The 20,001-nt window shown below is 46.4% G+C and overlaps 1 protein-coding gene across 1 annotated transcript in view; it reads left to right on the forward strand.

Annotated features, from left to right (window-relative positions):
- The first annotated feature begins 9,369 nt into the window (after window positions 1-9,369).
- The window catches only part of KHDRBS3 (KH RNA binding domain containing, signal transduction associated 3), a 192,931-nt gene continuing 182,299 nt past the window's right edge, over window positions 9,370-20,001 (forward strand). The window contains exon 1 of the mRNA XM_082258238.1: window positions 9,370-9,655. Within this exon, the coding sequence (XP_082114364.1) occupies window positions 9,466-9,655 (190 nt within the window). The 5' untranslated portion in view covers window positions 9,370-9,465. The remainder of the gene's footprint in view (window positions 9,656-20,001) is intronic.

The raw sequence follows: 20,001 nt of genomic DNA on the forward strand, positions 1-20,001 counted from the left end.
AAGGTAACAGATGTACAAATGAAAAAAAAAAACAGTACAGTTTGCATGAAATACTGGTATGTATCTTAGTAACAGCAATGAACAATAACAGTACATATACCAAGTCATGTACATCAAAGGAAAAAAAGAAGAGAGACAGAAAAAGTTAAATATGTAAGAAAGAAGGGCGAGGATTGGAGGCATCTCGGAACAGGGGTAAATGGTAAAAAAGATTGTATTAATATCACTTCGTATCTTCAGTTTTTGCCAGTCAACCTGCAACAGTCAATGTGTCACAGTGACCTAAAAACTGCAGACCATCTGATGGAAATGGTAGACAGGTACTCGATGATTTGAAGTTGGTCGCCCCAACAGACCAAAAAACCTTAATTCCACATGTCAGGAAAAAGGTATTTTTTTGTTTTGGGGGAAAACTAACCAGAACCCTGGAACCAGCCTAAAGGACTCCTGGGAAGAGTCAGACTCTGTCTTTTTGCGGGATCAGTCTGGACCCTCCATGCTCCAGAAAGGGGGCACCATGCAACTCTGGGAGTGTCATAAGTGGGAGTACAATGACCATTGCAAGAGGAGCACATGCAATTTGGGGGCTCTTCACGGACATTCTCCAAGGAAACCTTTTTTGTAGTAGGGGAAGCTTTGAGTGCACTGTGGTTATCAACCAGTTACCAGTTAAAGCTCTCCTGATCTCAGGGATTATGGTGACCCTAGTACAGGGCACTCTAAACAGTCATGTGGATCCTATGATTCTATGGGTTATCTGCATCCATGAAGATACAAGGACCCACTGGTGTTCGTTACCACCATCTGCAGAACTGTTGAACATGAAGTTGGACTGATTAGAAATCTGGTACATCCGGTAATAGTGACACATGGTTTTCCAAAATTTTGGGAACTGTGGATATATTGGGGAAGAAGGGATCTGACCAATTGAGAAAAACAGACTGCCGAAATTGAGGGCAATGACGGGGGACCTGGTGAAATGAGATGACAGTAATACAGAAGCTTTAAAAAGCAGAATATAATATAAGTCCTGCCATCAGCTCATAAAGAGGAAAGTTTCATCCCACTTCTGCACATCTTCCAGCACTCATTTTCCACACTGCCATCTTCAAATATGCTGTGCATATGCAGATGTGCCACAGGTCTCTTCCAGGTATTTTGGCCTTGTAGAGATTTGCAGCATATCTGCACTTGCATAGGGTATTCCCATGCAGGTACACACATACTGCTGGAAGCTGGGACCTTGTAGAACACTGCAAAAAGTGTGCGCAAGTGTTTGAATACCTTGCACATGCACATATATGCTGCAAATCTCTGCCAGTTACAAACTACCTAGAGAAGAGCTGTGCCATATTTGTGCTTCTGGAGAACCTGGCAGCAAGCATGCTCCCTTTAGAAAAACATTGTGGTGCATAATGTGGACATCCCAGGAGGCAGCGGGGGTTACCATGTAATTCTCACCTAGGTAAGGAAGCAGGAAAATTAGAAAGTGTGTTCCAATTCTGTAAGGCCCTTTTTCCACAACTGTAGAGTAGCAGCTGTCAGGCATCCAGGAGGTGATACTGCCACCTCCTGAATGCCTGCTGTTTTTTGCAGTCGAATGGGAATTTTTAATGGGAATACCACACCACAACTGCATTTGGCTCATAGTTGCGACATATACCCATTCATTAGAATGGGTGTGCTTGGTGGTGGTACTGCCTGCCAAATGCTACCTGTTCTTTAAATGTTACTGTGCCATGCCATGTCATCTTCCGGGTGGTTGAGGGAGGGAGGGAGGGAAGTAAAAATTGTGGCTCATTTTTAGATGTACTGGGAGAAACTAGGAAAGACAAAGTTAGTGTAAAGGGTAAAGATCTGCTTTAAATTGGGTTGAATATCACTTTGTAGGCATAAAAAAAGGTCTGAAGAAGCTTCCATTCAAGTGTTTGTGCATTTGGAGCAACAGCGTCAATGAATGAGTGCAGCACATGACAGAATTTCCCCCATGTACATTGTGCAACAGTGTCACTGGATGAGTGCAGCGAGGGGCAGAATTTCCCCCATGTACATTGTGCAACAGTGTCACTGGATGCAGGGCCGATCCTGGGCTGGTGCAAGGGGTGCACCGCACCCAGGCGCATCCAAACTGCTGAAAAGGGGGGCGCTGGGCTAAGTTGCCTCCATAGTGATTGGCAGCAGGCAGTGTGGATCCTTCGTTCAACCTGTGGCTGTGTATGTGTGTGTGTGTTCCATTCTCCAGTGAGCAGTTCCCCCCCCCCTACAGGAATGGGAGAGGCTGCATCTGCACTGCATCCCCCTCTCTCTCTCCCTGTGCCCGCCCACACACTCAGTGAAGCCCATGCTGCTGTAAGTGAAAGAGATGTGTGGGCGGGAAAGTTTAACTCAGGCAGCCGGCAGCTACATGGTGACCTGAGTGAGTAACTGTGACCGGACATACTCCTCCCTACCCTGTCCCTGTCTCCCCCCCCTCCTCTGTCCCTGTCTCCCCCCCTCCTCTGTCCCCGTCTCCCCCCCTCTGTCCCTGTCTTCCCCCCCTCTGTCCCTGTCTTCCCTCCCCCCTCTGTCCCTGTCTTCCCTCCCCCCTCTGTCCCTGTCTTCCCCCCTCCTCTGTCCCTGTCTCCCCCCCTTCCTCTGTCCCTGTCTCCCCCTGCCTCCTCTGTCCCTGCCCCCCCTCCTCTGTCCCTGTCTCCCCCACCTCCTCTGTACCTGTCTACCTCCCCCTCTGTTCCTGTCACCTCCTGTCTCTCCCTGTCACCCCCCTCACTCTCCCTGTCGTCACCCCTCCGTCCCTGTTGTCACCCCTCTGTCCCTGTCGTCACCCCTCTGTCCCTGTCTTCACCCCTCCCCCTCTGTCCCTGTCTTCACCCCTCCCCCTCTGTCCCTGTGGTCACCCCTCCCCCTCTGTCCCTGTCGTCACCCCTCCCCCACTGTCCCTGTCATCACCCCTCCCCCTCTGTCCCTGTCATCACCCCTCCCCCTCTGTCCCTGTCTTCACCCCCCCTCTGTCCCTGTCGTCACCCCACCACTCTGTCCCCCCCCTCTCTCACTCTTCCGTGTCATCCCCCTCTCTCACTCTTCTGTGTCACCCCCCTCTCTCACTCTTCTGTGTGCCCCCTCTCTCACTCTTCTGTGTCCCCCCTCTCTCACTCTTCCGTGTCACCCCTCTCTCACTCTTCTGTGTCCCCCCTCTCTCACTCTTCTGTGCCCCCCCTCTCTCACTCTTCTGTGTCCCCCCTCTCTCACTCTTCTGTGTCCCCCCTCTCTCACTCTTCTGTGTCCCCCCTCTCTCACTCTTCCGTGCCACCCCTCTCTCACTCTTCTGTGTCCCCCCCTCTCTCACTCTTCTGTGTCACCCCCCCTCTCTCACTCTTCCGTGTCACCCCCCCCTCTCTCTCCCTCTCTCTCCCCCTTTCTGTCACCCCCTTTCCCTCTTTCTGTCACCCCCTTCCCCTCTCTCTCTCTGTCACCCCCTTTCTCTGTCACCCCCCCCTTTTCTCTCTCTGTTAAACCCCCTCTCTCTCTTTTGAATCTCTCTCTCTTTTTTTTTTCTCTGTCTTTTTTTTATCTCTCTCTCTCTCTTTTTTTTTTTTCTCTCTCTTTCTTGACAATACCTCACACGTTCTCTTTTCTGTTCAAAAGTTTAATATTGTGAAGTTCATATTTATATTCCAAGATTTTTGTGCTACAACTATTTGATTTACATGCACTTTACAGAATTGTCAGTAAATTAAACATTTATTTTGACTTGTCAAAGCTGTTGACTAAATTATTGTCCAAGCATTAAGATTACAAACAGTGGTGGGGCTTAAAGATGGAGAGGTGGAGTTGTTGCCATAAAACAGTTTAAAGGGGAGGAGTTAGTAAGATGACCACGCCCACGTGGGGCGCCAAAAATATTTCTGCACCCAGGCGCCTGTGACCCCAGGATCGGCCCTGACTGGATGAGTGCAGCGAGGGGCAGAATTTCTCCTATGTACATGGTGCAACAGCGGCATTGGATGAGTGCAGCGAGGGGCAGAAATTCCCCCTTGTGCACGGTGCAACAGCATCTTTGGATGAGTGCAGCAAGGGGCAGAATTTCCCCTTTTTACATTGTAAAAAATAATCAATGGATGAGTGCAGCAAGGGGCAGGATTTCCCCATGTGCACAGTGCAACAGCATCATTGGATGAGTGCAGAGAGCTGCAGAATTCCCCCCATGTAAATGGAGCAACAGCATCATTGAATGAGTTCAGCAAGGGGCAGATGCCCCCCTCTCCCCCATGTACATGGAGCAACAGCATTATTGGAAAAGTGAGAGGGCAACATTTCCCCTATGTGCACAGTGCAACAGCATCATTGGATAAGTGCAGTGAGTGGATAACTTCCCCTATGTACTTGGTGCAACAGCATCATTGGTTGAGTTCAGCAAAGAGGCAGAATTTCCCCCATGTACATGGAGCAACAGTGTCATTAGATAAATGCAGTGAGGGGCAGAATTTCTCCAATTAACACTGTGCAACAGCATCATTGGATAAATCCATTGAGGGGCAGAATCTCCCCCATGTACACTGAGCAACAGCGCCATTGAATGAGTATGCCAAGTGCCAGCAGAATTACCCCCCCCCCATGTACACAGTGCAACACCATTATTGGACAAGTGCAGCAAGAGGCAGAATTTCCCCCATGTACATGGTGCAACAGCATCATTGGATGAGTGCAGTGAGGGGCAAAATGTATCCCATGTACATGGAGCAACAGGTACATTGGACGAGCACGTCAAGGGTCAGATTTTCCACATGTACACTGCGCAACAGCGTCACTGAATGAGTGCACTGGGGGACAGAATTTCACCATATGTACTTGGAGTAACAGTGTTGTTGGATGAGTGCAGTGAGGGGCAGGATTTCCCCTATGTACAGTACATGTAGCAACAGTGTCTTTGGATGAGTGCAGCGGGGTACAGAATTTCCACCATGTACACAGAGCAACAGCGCAATTAGATGAATGCAGCGAGGGGCAGAATTTCCCCTATATACATGGTGCAACAGCATCATTGGATGAGTGCAGCAAGGGACAGAATTTCCCCTATATACATGGTGCAACAGCATCATTGGATGAGTGCAGCAAGGGACAGAATTTCCCCTATGTACACGGGGCAACAGCATCATTGGATGAGTGCAGCAAGGGGCAGCATTTCCCCCATGTGCACAGTGCAACAGCATCATTGGATAAGTGCAGCGAGGGGCAGAATTTCTCCCATGTACACGGAGCAACAGAATCATTGGATGAGTGCAGTAAGGGGCAGAATTCCCATGTACACTGGTGCAAAATGAAAGTCCAGCACTAAGGCATGTGTTCATTAGATGTTTGTGCACCAGCTCTAGCGTTTGCACGCAAATCCAGTGCCAGGACTGTGATCCCTGTCTGTTCCCTAACAGCGAGGGGCAGAATTTCCCCCTTGTGCACGGTGCAACATCATCATTGGATGAGTGCAGCAAGGGGCAGGATTTCCCCATGTGCACAGTGCATCAGCATCATTGAATTAGTGTAGAGAGGGGCAAAATTTCCCCTTTTCACATGGTGCAACATCTTCATTGGATGAGTGCAACAAGGGGCATAATTTTCCCCATGTACATGGTGCAACAGCATCATTGGATGAGTTCAGCAAGGGGCAGGATTTCCCCATGTGCACAGTGCAACAGCATCATTGGATTAGTGTAGAGAGGGGCAACATTTCCCCTTTTCACATGGTGCAACATCTTCATTGGATGAGAGCAACAAGGGGCAGAATTTTCCCCATGTACATGGTGCAACAGCATCATTGGATGAGTGCAGAGAGCTGCAGAATTCCCCCCATGTAAATGGAGCAACAGCATCATTGAATGAGTTCAGCGAGGGGCAGATGCCCCCCTCCCCCCCCCCCATGTACATGGAGCAACAGCATTATTGGAAGAGTGAGAGGGCAATATTTACCCTATGTGCACAGTGCAACAACATCATTGGATAAGTACAGCGAGGGGCAGAATTTCCCCCTTGTGCACGGTGCAACATCATCATTGGATGAGTGCAGCAAGGGGCAGGATTTCCCCATGTGCACAGTGCATCAGCATCATTGAATTAGTGTAGAGAGGGGCAAAATTTCCCCTTTTCACATGGTGCAACATCTTCATTGGATGAGTGCAACAAGGGGCAGAATTTTCCCCATGTACATGGTGCAACAGCATCATTGGATGAGTTCAGCAAGGGGCAGTATTTCCCCATGTGCACAGTGCAACAGCATCATTGGATTAGTGTAGAGAGGGGCAACATTTCCCCTTTTCACATGGTGCAACATCTTCATTGGATGAGTGCAACAAGGGGCAGAATTTTCCCCATGTACATGGTGCAACAGCATCATTGGATGAGTGCAGAGAGCTGCAGAATTCCCCCCATGTAAATGGAGCAACAGCATCATTGAATGAGTTCAGCGAGGGGCAGATGCCCCCCTCCCCCCCCCATGTACATGGAGCAACAGCATTATTGGAAGAGTGAGAGGGCAACATTTACCCTATGTGCACAGTGCAACAACATCATTGGATAAGTGCAGCGAGGGGCAGAATTTCTCCCATGTACACGGAGCAACAGAATCATTGGATGAGTGCAGTAAGGGGCAGAATTCCCATGTACACTGGTGCAAAATGAAAGTCCAGCACTAAGGCATGTGTTCATTAGATGTTTGTGCACCAGCTCTAGCGTTTGCACGCAAATCCAGTGCCAGGACTGTGATCCCTGTCTGTTCCCTAACAGCGAGGGGCAGAATTTCCCCCTTGTGCACGGTGCAACATCATCATTGGATGAGTGCAGCAGGGGCAGGATTTCCCCATGTGCACAGTGCATCAGCATCATTGAATTAGTGTAGAGAGGGGCAAAATTTCCCCTTTTCACATGGTGCAACATCTTCATTGGATGAGTGCAACAAGGGGCATAATTTTCCCCATGTACATGGTGCAACAGCATCATTGGATGAGTTCAGCAAGGGGCAGGATTTCCCCATGTGCACAGTGCAACAGCATCATTGGATTAGTGTAGAGAGGGGCAACATTTCCCCTTTTCACATGGTGCAACATCTTCATTGGATGAGTGCAACAAGGGGCAGAATTTTCCCCATGTACATGGTGCAACAGCATCATTGGATGAGTGCAGAGAGCTGCAGAATTCCCCCCATGTAAATGGAGCAACAGCATCATTGAATGAGTTCAGTGAGGGGCAGATGCCCCCCTCCCCCCCCCCCCCCCCCATGTACATGGAGCAACAGCATTATTGGAAGAGTGAGAGGGCAACATTTACCCTATGTGCACAGTGCAACAACATCATTGGGTAAGTGCAGTGAGGGGCAGAATTTCCCCTATGTACTTGGTGCAACAGCATCATTGGTTGAGTGCAGCAATGAGGCAGAATTTCCCCCCATGTACATGGAGCAACAGTGTCATTGGATAAATGCAGTGAGGGGGAGAATTTCTCCAATGTACACGGTGCAACAGCATCATTGTATAAATCCATTGAGGGGCAGAATTAACCCCATGTACACTGAGCAACAGCGTCATTAAATTAGTTCAGCGAGGGGCAGATTTCCTCCCATGTACACAGAGCAACAGCGTCATTGAATGAGTATGCCAAGTGCCAGCAGAATTACCCCCCCCCCCCCCCCCCCATGTACACAGTGCAACACCGTTATTGGACAAGTGCAGCAAGAGGCAGAATTTCCCCCATGTACATGGTGCAACAGCATCATTGGATGAGTGCAGTGAGGGGCAAAATGTATCCCATGTACATGGAGCAACAGGTACATTGGACGAACACATCAAGGGTCAGATTTTCCACATGTACACTGTGCAACAGCGTCATTGAATGAGTGCACTGGGGGACAGAATTTCCCCATATGTACTTGGAGTTACAGTGTTGTTGGATGAGTGCAGTGAGGGGCAGGATTTCCCCTATGTACAGTACATGTAGCAACAGTGTCTTTGGATGAGTGCAGCGGGGTACAGAATTTCCACCATGTACACAGAGCAACAGCGCAATTAGATGAATGCAGCGAGGGGCAGAATTTCCCCTATATACATGGTGCAACAGGCATCATTGGATGAGTGCAGCAAGGGACAGAATTTCCCCTATGTACACGGGGCAACAGTATCATTGGATGAGTGCAGCAAGGGGCAGCATTTCCCTCTTGCACATAGGACAAAGATGTAATTTGATAAGTGCAGCAAGAGGCACAATTTCCCCCATGTGCACAGTGCAACAGCATCATTGGATAAGTGCAGCGAGGGGCAGAATTTCTCCCATGTACATGGAGCAACAGAATCATTGGATGAGTGCAGAAAGGGACAGAATTCCCATGTACACTGGTGCAAAATGAAAGTCCAGCACTAAGGCATGTGTTCATTAGTTGTTTGTGCGCCAGCTCTAGCGTTTGCATGCAAATCCAGTGCCAGGACTGTGATCCCTGTCTGTTCCCTAACTGCTCCAAGACATAGAGAGCTGCTTCTGCCTGGCAAGCACCCAATCATTGATTACATGCTTTAAACATTAAACACCTTCTGCTACACAAGCTCTTTTTTAGTTTCTGCATGCTACACCCGGACTTAGAGCACTTTCTGTACAGGGATACCAGGAGGGGGGCTCATTCACCTGTGAGAAAATAGTCCCTTCCTAGCTAAGGGAGGCAATACAAGCTCTTCCCCAGCAGCTGCACGTGTCAGGAGAGCCCGAGCAACAATGACCGGCATTTCAGCACCAAGGACAGCAGCTGCCGGCAAATCAGTTTCAGGATGAGGGTTCAGCACCATGGACAGTGACAGTCAATAGACGGCTGCATTCAGCACCATGGACAGCGACCGTCAATAGGCGGCTGCATTCAGCACCATGGACAGTGTAAGTCAATAGACGGCTGCATTCAGCACCATGAACAGCGACAGCTAATAGACGGCTGCATTCAGCGACAGCGACAGTCAATAGACGGCTGCATTCAGCACCATGGACAGCGTAAGTCAATGGGCGGCTGCATTCAGCACCATGGACAGCGGATATCGCCTTCAGCACCATGGACAATGGATATCGCCTTCAGCACCATGGACAGCGACGCACCATCGGCTCACCGCCATCAGCACCATGGCCAGCGGACAGGGGCTCCAGTCCCAGCACCGCGGACAGCAGCCGCTGGCGGATGGACCTCCTTCAGCACCAGGAACAGCAGCCGGCGGAGGGACACCGCCCATCCCCGACAACACACACTTTGATTGACATCTTGTTTTATCCAATGGAGAGGGGCGTGCCCCCCCGAACATCAGCCCACCCAGTAGGAGGAGCCGGGTAGGCTGGTGCAGCGCCGTTTATAGAGAGCGGACAGTAGCGGCTCAGTTCAGTCTCCGGCAGGCGGAGGGAGAGGAGTAATCGGTGTGCTGTGGATTGTTCTGTATCTCCCCCTCCCTGGCTCTGTCTATGAAGCTCCGGTTTGCCAAGCTTCAGGATCTCTCTCGCTTGCTCTGCTGCTCCCCGGACTCTTCTTCTTCTCCTCCTCCTCGGTTTGTGTGTTCTTCCACCGGTATGGAGAAGTATCTGCCCCAGCTGCTGGCGGAGAAGGACGCCCTGGACCCCTCCTTCACTCATGCGCTCAGGATGGTGACTGAAGGTGAGGGAGAACTTGTATCATCACCCTGCTGGGGCCCCTAACTCTTACCGAGCCCATGCACCATCATAGGGATCTCCTCACCCCTGCACAGGGCATAGTAGGCAACCCTTATTGCATCAGATATGGTGGCCCACCTGCAACCTTACAGACCCACCGGGGACACAAGGAGGAGGAGGGAGGGCTGGGAGAACAACATGAAGCAGTGGCTTCCTACCACATTGCAAAGATTAACTCTAGACATCATAGGTCACATCCTAGGTCCTACAATCCTCATGGGAATTTAGTCTTACAAAGAGGTCCATGCAGAAACCTGAACATTGACACCTGGGGCCCCTGGCATGCAAAGTCTAGAAGCAGGGAGTAGATCATTGGAAATTAATCCTGGGGATCTATGAACAAGGTGTAGGTCTGGGAGCACAACATGGAGCAGTACCTGCCCACCATATTGTAAGGATTAACTCTAAAGATCATGGGTCCTAGGAGCCTTATGAGAATTTATTCTAAGTCTTTCAAAGAGGGGGGTGCCTGCAGAAATCTAAACATGCAAGGATTCAGTCAGCATATCGTGGGACCTAGGAGCCTCATTGGGAATTTTGTCTAATTCTTACAAAGAGGGGGATGCCTGCAGAAATCTAAACATATAAGGATTCAGTCAACATATTGTGGGACCTAGGAGCCTCATGGGAATTTAGTCTAATTCTTACAAAGAGGGGGGTGCCTGAGGAAATCTAAACATTTACACCTGGGGTCGCTGACATTCAATGTCTAGAAACTGAGTAGATCACTGGAAATGATCCAGGGCTGGGAGCACAGCATGGAGCTGTGCCTGCGTACCACATTGCAAGGATTAACTCTAAACATCATAAGTCACGTCCTAGGTCCTACAATCCTCATGGGAATTTAGTGTTATAAAGAGGTCCATGCAGAAACCTGAACATTGACAACTGGGGCCCCTGGCATGCAAAGTCTCTAGAAGCAGGGAGTAGATCATTGGAAATTAATCCTGGGGATCCATGAACAAGGTGTAGGGCTGGGAGCACAACATGAAGCAGTACCTGCCTACCATATTGCAAGGATTAACTCTAAAGATCATGGGTCCTAGGAGCCTTATGAGAATTTAGACTAAGTCTTTCAAAGAGGGGGTGCCTGCAGAAATCTAAACATGCAAGGATTCAGTCAACATATTGTGGGACCTAGGAGCCTCATGGTAATTTAGTCTAATTTTTACAAAGAGGGGGGTGCCTGCAGAAATCTAAACATTTACACCTGGGGTCCCTTGACATTCAATGTCTAGAAACAGGGAGTAGATCACTGGAAATGATCCAGGGCTGGGAGCACAGCATGGAGCTGTGCCTGCGTACCACATTGCAAGGATTAACTCTAAAGATCATGGGTCCTAGGAGCCTTATGAGAATTTAGTCTAAGTCTTTCAAAGAGGGGGGTGCCTGCTGAAATCTAAACATTTACACCTGGGGTCCCTGACATTCAATGTCTAGAAACAGGGAGTAGATCACTGGAAATGATCCAGGGCTGGGAGCACAGCATGGAGCTGTGCCTGCGTACCACATTGCAAAGATTAACTCTAAAGATCATGGGTCTTAGGAACCTCATGGGAATTTAGTGTTACAAAGAGGTCCATGCAGAAACCTGACCATTTACACCTGGGGCCCCTGACATGCAAAGTCTAGAAGCAGGGAGTAGATCATTGGAAATTAATCCTGGGGACCTATGAACAAGGTGTAGGGCTGGGAGCACAGCATTGAGAAGTTCCATTCTGCCACATTGCAAGAATTAAGCCAATATATCATGGGTCCTAGGATCCTCATGGGAAGTTAGCGTTGCAAAGAGGGGGGGGGGTGCCTGCAGAAGCCTAAACATTTACACCTGGGTCCCCTGGCATGCAAATAATAGAAGCAAAGGTTAGATGTCTCATGGGGACCTATGAACAGTGTGTAGGGCTGGGGCACAGTACATGCACTGCAAGGATTAACTCTATAACATGCAAAGTCTAGAAGCAGGGTCTAGATATTTGAAAATGATTCCTGGGGACCTTCCTGGGAGCACAGCAGGGAGAAGTTCCTTCCTGCAACATTGCAAGGATTAATTCAACATATCGTGGGACCTAGGAGCCTCATGGAAATTTAGTCTAAGTCTTACAAAGAGAAGGGTCCATGCAGAAACGTACACATTTACACCTGGGGTCCCTGACATTCAACGTCTAGAAGCAGGGAGTAGATCACTGGATATGATCCAGGGCTGGGAGCACAGCATGGAGCTGTGACTTCCTACCACATTCCGAGGATTCACTCTAAAGATCATGGGTTTTAGGATCCTCATGGGAATTTAGTGTTACAAAGAGGGGGTGCCTACAGAAAGCTACACATTTACAACTGGGGCCCCTGACATGAAAATACTAGAAACAAAGGTGAGATGTCTCTTGGGGTCCTATAGACAGGGTGTAGGACTGGGGCACAGCACATGCACTGCAAGGATTAACTCTCTAATATGCAAAGTCTAGAAGCAGGAAGAAGATCATTGGAACTTATTCCTGGGGACCTAAAAACAAGGTGTAAAGCTGGGAGCACAGCATGGAGAAGTCCCTTCCTGCCACATTGCAAGGATTAACTCTAAACATCATGGGTCCTAGGATCATCATGGGCAATTTGTGTTACAAAGAGGGGGGTGCATGCAGAAAACTTGCACATTTACACCTGGGGTCCCTGCCATGCAAAGTCTAGAAGCAGGGAGTAAATCATTAAAAATTATTCCTGGGGACATATGAACAAGTTTGTAGGGATGGTAGCCCAGCATGGAGAAGTTCCTTCCTGCCAAATTGCAAGAATTAACTCTAAACATCATAAGTCCTAGGATCCCCATAGAAATTTAGTGTTATAAAGAGGAGGGTCCTTGCAAAAACCTAAACATTTACACCTTGGGCCCCTAACATTGAAAAACTAGAAACAGGGATTAGATCACTGGAAATGATCCAGGGCTGGGAGCACAGCTTGAATCAGTGACTTACAACCACATTTCAAGGATTTAACTCTAAAGATCATGGGTCTTAGGATCTTCATGGGAATTTAGTCTAAGTTATGCAAAGAGGAGAGTGCCTGTAGAAACCTCATGGGAATTTAGTGTAAATCTTAAAGGGGGGGGGGGTGCCTGCAGAAACTTCCAGAGACCTGCACATTTACACCTGGGGCCCATGGCATGCAAAGTCTAGAAGCAGGGAATAGATCATTGGAAATTAATCCTGGGGACCTATAAACAAGGTGTAGGGCTGGGAGCAGGGCATGGAGCAGTGCCTGCCCACCACATTGCAAGGATTAACTCTAAAGATTATGGGTTCTAGGAGCCTTATGAGAATTATAAAATCTAAAGAAATGCATAAATCTAAACATTTACACCTGGGGTCCCTGACATTCAATGTCAAGAAACAGGGAGTAGATCACTGGAAATGATCCAGGGCTGGGAGCACAGCATGGAGCTGTGCCTGTCTGCCTACCACATTGCAAGAATTAACTCTAAAGATCATGGGTCTTGGGATACTCACGGGAATTTAGTGTTACAAAGAAGAGGGTCCTTGCAGAAACCTAAACATTTACCCCTGGGGCCACTGATATGCAAAGCTGATATTTCTCTTGGGGATCTATGAACCAGGGTGTAGGGCTGGGGCACAGCACATGCACTGCAAGCATTAACCCTATAATTCATGAGTCCTAAGATCCTCATGGCAATTTAGTCTAAGTGTTACAAAGAGGGGGTTGCCTGCAGAAACCTAAAAATTTACACCTGGGGCTCCTTACATGCCAAGACTAAAAGCAAAGATAAAATTGCTGAAAATGTCTCTTGGGGGAAGTATGAAAAGCGTGAAGGTCTGGGGCACAGCACATGCACTGTAAGGATTATCTATATAACATGCAAAGTCTATAAGCAGGTAGTAGAAGTGCCTGCCTACCATATTGCAAGAATTAACTCTAAAGATTATGGGTCCTGGGAACCTCATGGGAATTTAGTCTAGATTTTACAAAGAGAAGGGTCCCTGCAGAAACCTAAAAATTTAAACTTAAGGTCTCTGGCATTCAACGTTTAGAAACAGGGAGTAGATCACTGGAAATGATCCAGAGCTGGGAGCACAGCATGGAGCTGTGACTTCCTACCACATTGCTAGGATTAACTCTAAAGATCATGGGTCTTAGAATCCTCATGGGGATTTAGTGTTACAAAGAAGAGGGTCCTTGCAGAAACCTACACATTTACACTTGGGGCACCAAACATGCAAAGACTAGAAGCAAAGGTGTTATGTCTCTTGGGAACCTATAATGGGGTGTGGAGCTGGGGCACAGCACATGCACTGCAAGGATTAACTCTATAATTCATGAGTCCAAGGATCCTCATGGCAATTTACTCATTTGGCAATTCAAGTTAGAGGAGAGTCCCTGCAGAAACCTACACATTTACACCTGGGAACCCTAAACTTCATAGCAATTTACTCTTAGGGACCCTATGTCTTGCAAAGGTAATGGGTCCCTGCAGAAAACTAAAAATTTGCTCCTGGAAATACTACTATGCAAAGTCCAAAAGCAGAGAGCAAGTTAGAAATTACTCCTGGGGACTAAAGAAAAGGGTGTATGGCTGGGAGCACAGCATGGAACATTGCCTTCCTACCACACTGCACGCATGCCTGTTAGTTTTAAGTTAATGGGTTCTAGGAGGCTCATGGGAATTTCCCTCTAGGATTGCCCCCCCCCCTTATTCTTAAGGCTATAGTGCATGAGTCATGGCCCACCTTACAGGCAGTAACTCCAGGGGATTAGCTCCTGGAGTCCCATGGGCCTCATGGGAATTTACCATAAGTCTTACAGAGATGAGGGTCCCAGTAGAACTGTAAACATGAACTGATGGGCCCCCAAGTCTTACAAAGATGAGGGTCCTTGCAGAAATGTTACTCCCAGGCCCCTAATATGTGAACTTCAGCAACACTTGCAGGGATTTTATCACTGTAATTGATGCTTAAGGACCAAAGAACAGGGTGTAGGGCTGGGAGCACAGCATGAAATGGTGCCTTCCCACCACATTGCAAGGATTAACTTATTGTGCCCATTACTTTTAAATACACCGGTTCTAGCAGCCTTATGAGAATTTTTTCTTGGGGCCCCGTAAGTCTTACAAAGGTGAGGGTCTCTGGAGAAATATAAACATTTACTTCTGGGGTCCCTAATGTGAAAAGTCCAGAAGCAGGGTGTAGACCTCAAGAAATTACTTGTGATGCTACGAGACCTATGAGCAGGGTTTGTGGTGAGAGAACAGCATGGAACTGTGCCTTCATATCATATCACAAGGATGAACTCATTGCACCTGTTACTTGTAAAGCTCATAGGTCCTAGCAGCCTCCTGGGAATTCTTTGAGCCCCAAGTCTAGCTAAAGTTAGAATCCTTGCAGAAACATTAAAAAAAATACTTTCGGGGCCCCTAAGTCTTACAAAGATAAACATCCCTACAGAAACCTAAAACTTTACTCATGGGGCCTCTAACAAGCAACGTCCAGAAGTGCTTGCAGGGAATATATAACTGTAAATGATTACTGGGGACCTAAGAATAGGGTTTAGGTATAAGAGTGCAGCATGGAACCATGACTATCTACCACATCTCTAGGATCAAATCCATGGGGCTGTAACTCTTAAGAAACCATGGTTCCTAGAAGCCTTGTGGGAAATTAATGGTTGGGGCATCTGTTACAAAAACAAGGGTTCCTGCAGAACCATAGAAAGTTGCATTTGGGGTCCCAAAAGTGCAAGTATTTGCAGAGAGTAGATCACTGGAAATGATTCTTGGTAACCTAAAAATAGGGTTTAGGTATGAGAACTAAGCATGGAACAGTGGCTACCTACATTCCTAGGATCAACTCCTTAAGCCTCCACAAAACCCTGGAAGCATTATGAGAATTTACTTTTGGAACACCTAACTGTTACAAAGACAAGGTTCTGGTAGAATCATAGAAAGTTACTCTTGGGCCCCCAACATACAAAGTCAAAAATCAAGGAGTGCAAGGAGTAGATCATAGGGTTACAGTCACATTATTGAAGGCCAGGTAGATCAATGGAAATAGCTCCTAAGGACCTAGGAGCAGGGTTTTAGGAAAATGAGGAATCATAGCAGCCTGTTGAAGTGTAGTCTTTGAGCTCTTCCAGAAAAGAGGGTCTATAGAATTGTATCCTTTGGGCCCATAACATGCAAAGACAAGAACAACTTACAGGGAGGAAAAAACGTTTGGCGCAAAAGGCAAGGTGGCCAATAAGTGTTAAAACTGCAATTTGCACCTAACTTTTGTGAACCTCCTCTATTAATTTCAGTGGAAGAACATGTATTCGGACTGCCTTAACTTACTGGCTCTTGAATTCAGCTGTAATTTGTCCACTACTGGTGTGCAAAGTAACAAATACCTTATGGATAATAAGCCAGCTGCAGTCACAGTAATTGACTCCTAAAGACTCCAATGGCTACAGGATATAGGCCCTCGCAACTTTATATAGGTTGACTTGTAGATCCATTCATTGTTATAAAGGCCAAGGTCAATCTACAGTCACATGGTGCTTTACTTCTGAAACCCCTTAGGCTCCCAAAAACCAAGGGGCCCTTCTAGAGATGTGGTCATGGGTTTCCTAAATCTTTTAGGTCAATTGGCTGCTTGCAGCATTATAGAGATTGCATTTTGGTGAACCAAGCTTTGGCAATGTCCAGGGGCTCTTGCAAACTGGTAGAGATTGTGTTTAAAGGTCTATAATACTTACAAATACCAAGTGCCCCTAAAGCTTCTTGTGAATTGACTACTGAGGACAGGTCTGAGACAGGTCAGAGAGAGTAGTGACAGTTGCATAGACCCTGGGCCATATGCAGCCTCAAGCTAAAAAAAAAAAAAAAAATGCTGGTAATGGAGACCATAACTAGCCTTAGAATATTGCAAGGTCTAAAAACAGTGTTTTGACTTACAGGCTTTTTTTACTTGCAGAGACTTTAAAGCAGCTATTCTCAACCAGGTTTCTGTGGAACCCTAAGGTTCCTCCAGAGGTTGCTAGGGGTTCATTGAGCTGTGGCTGATTGCCCTTGCATCTACTATTGCCTGATAAAGGTTGAGGGTCAGGGTTCCTTTGGGGTAAAAAGTATTAAGAAAGGCTGCTTTAGAATGTAGAAATTTGATTTTTATTGCACATTAAACAAATGTCTCAGATCTTTTGGTGGGAAGCCAAGTATTGGTAGAGTCCCAAAATAGTATTTCCTAACTAAATCATATCCTCCCTGAATTCTGCTTACTGTCTAACTTCTAATATCCCTCCCGTTCTTCTGGAAAAAAAAAAATCCCTGAAGTGTCATCTTCCCATGAATATATCCCTAAAGACTGTAGACTCCTCTGGCTCAGTGAGCTCCAGTTTTCGTTATACCCCTGTAGTCTATATTTATATACAATTAGCATGTTTTAAACAATCATACCCATGAGGTCCTTGAGGACCTTATAATGTAATATCTCCTCCTGTAATTATTCAGTGTGGCCTGCACGTTACTTATGTGGGTTGCAAGTAACATTCTTTTGTTCTGCATTCCCCTCAATGAATTTTTATGGCTCCTGAACTTTTTATTGCATTAGAGAAGCATTGTATTTACATAGTTGAAAGATAACGTAGATGCAGATAAACCAACATGACACACATATCTTGTATGCATTCCTCTAATGATTTTTTTTTTAACCTTTTATACATATTCATAACATTTATACATATTTAGGTATGTAAGATGATTTCACAAGGTTATGTATTTATTTATTAATTAATAAATTCATGTATTATTACTTAAAGCTCCAATTTCCTCCAATCATAAAAACAATGCAGCTGCCTTTTTCAGCACAGACTGGCTACAACATTTATGTCAAGCTTTATATTTGTTATTATTTATTTATTTTATTATTTGAAGAGTGTAGATCATAAGGCCATTGCCTGTTCTCCAAAAATCACGAGCTGATAGAACCAGGGAGACTTTAAATGTCATTACATCATGTTTGGCTGTGTTGTCTGCTGTCAGTGGAAGTCCTGTAGATGCCTGTAACTGATCTTACAGCCTTCGACATTGTCCTCCTTGCCGTACGGGGAGTATTTAATTTCACATCTGTGTGTTTCGAGGTGGAAGGCTAATCATTAAAATCAGGTTTCCTTTCTGTTTGGTGATTTTAATAGGCAGACGGTGGGAGTTAGCACCGATGAATTCCCCATATGTGTTTTTTGAGTGCTGTTTTAATGATTGGACTGCAATTAAGACCTCGTTGTTGTTTGCAGGCTGTAGCGTTCCTATATGTTAATCATCTGCGTGTATGTACAGAATCATTGTCTCAAAGTAAATAATGCAGGTGTCTGGTGTGTTTGCGTGCGTGTTACATATTTTTGGACAATGCGTTCTTGTGAAATCCTTATTGCGTACTTTTCTGCAACTGGAATGACCTCTTGTGGACTGTTTGTTATTTCCTTCAAATCTAACATGACTGCATATCTGTAGTTGCCTTCAATCCAGGGAGTGCATCATTGTTCACAAAGCCGTCATTGCTTGTCTGCTCCCTTCTGCGTTCATCTGCCTATTACCAACACCAGAAAATTGCCTACATTTAATATTTAAGTCTTATTTAGACCTGTCTAGACTCCAAACTCCACGAACATGTGCAGTTTACACTTGTAAATATGGTGTCGAGCAGTTTTCGCACAGACATTATCACTCTGTCATTTTGCAAGCTCGGTCTTGTCATGATTGCGTGGTTATGGAGATTTCACACAAACTGGCAGACCTCCATAGTGAGCTCCAATGGCTTCCTAGGATCGCGCTCTTTGTAATTAGTTAAGCTACAGTCTCATTTGTATTATGAATTGGAAATATATTTATAGCATTTGGTTTTGATCTTGATCCTGAGGTTGAAGGATATACCCACAATTTTTTTTTTCCTGCAACCAATTAATGATCATGCTTCAGATGGGGGTAGGGGACGTCAGTAACCAGAGCAAACAATGAGAAGATGTAGAGATGGTGTCTGCACAATGCTTTAATTGATCTGCGTGCTGCTTTTGCATTCGATTACACTTGCAGCTGCATTTTTCTGCCTTATGGAAAGTCTTGTGTGAGGGGAATACTAGAGGAAGAGTGGAGACATTACCGTTATTAAATACTCATTTGTTTTAAACGGATATTCTAGAAAATAAAAAAATTGATAAATATACTAATTTAAACAGGCAGTGAGGAGGCAACATAACATCTTCTCACCACCTGGATGGAAAGCTTTTAGCATTGAACATTTTATGTACGGTTTGCTCAAAGAAAGGACCACATTGATTGTCATAAGGGCTCCTGGTCTCTTTACAGAAATATAGAGTACTTTCTATCATAACAACAAAGGGTTATTTTAGCGTAGATTTATTAAGCTTCTCTTAGTATTTCGGTGCATTAGTGTGTGGTGGGACTCCAAATACCCTTAGTCTGAAATACCTAAAGTTTAGGCTTTCCAAAAATGGGTTGTTAATAATCGTGGGTAATATGAATCAATAGAATTAAATTGAGGTGTTGCTTGAGCAATGGGGCACCTTCATTATTATAAGGGTGTACTATCGGGGCCCTTGCAGCAATATTTAAGGCTAAGCTCTGGGGAAATCTCAAAACTACACTTGCAACATGGCTCACCCCACAAAGCAAGACTGAAATGCTCATTTATTTCCCCAGGGTACCATTAAAAATCAGTTTTAATTACCGTATTCCTCTCCTTCTGGCAGCTGTCACTCTCCTCTTAGCTATGACACTCTGGGACATGGGAAGGCCCTCAATGTGCTCAGTAAGGGTTCATATATGCTAGGGGTGCCTTTTTCAGGGATTGTTCTTCAGAGGATCCTTGACAGGTGGTGAGGAGATGTTCTGTTGCCTCCTCACTGCCTGTTTTAATCCTAATAACCTGCACCACTGTTCTGCAACCACATGCACTGCATTCTGGGATGGTTGCAGCACGGCCCTATTCAAGTGAATGGGTCGTTTTTGTCGGGTGGTACCACCTGTTAAGTGCAACAGGGAGGATCATTTTTGCACCTGCAACCATGTGCATTGCACGCTGTGCTGAGGGGGGGGGGGGTTATAGTGCTGCCCCACTCAGGTGAATGGGTTGCACTTGACTGGGGAGACCCACTGTGCACGACAGGGAGGATCATTTTTGCATGGGGACACCCCCATCCGCTGCCTTTGATCCATAATGAGGAGTCGTAGTGGGGTGCTAAAAAAAAGCAGCTGAACTGCATGTTTTTACCACCCACTGAGTCACCCAAAAGAAAAAG

The sequence above is a fragment of the Pelophylax lessonae genome (genome assembly GCF_965119305.1).
Source record: "Pelophylax lessonae genome assembly, chromosome: 5".
NCBI lineage: Eukaryota > Metazoa > Chordata > Amphibia > Anura > Ranidae > Pelophylax > Pelophylax lessonae.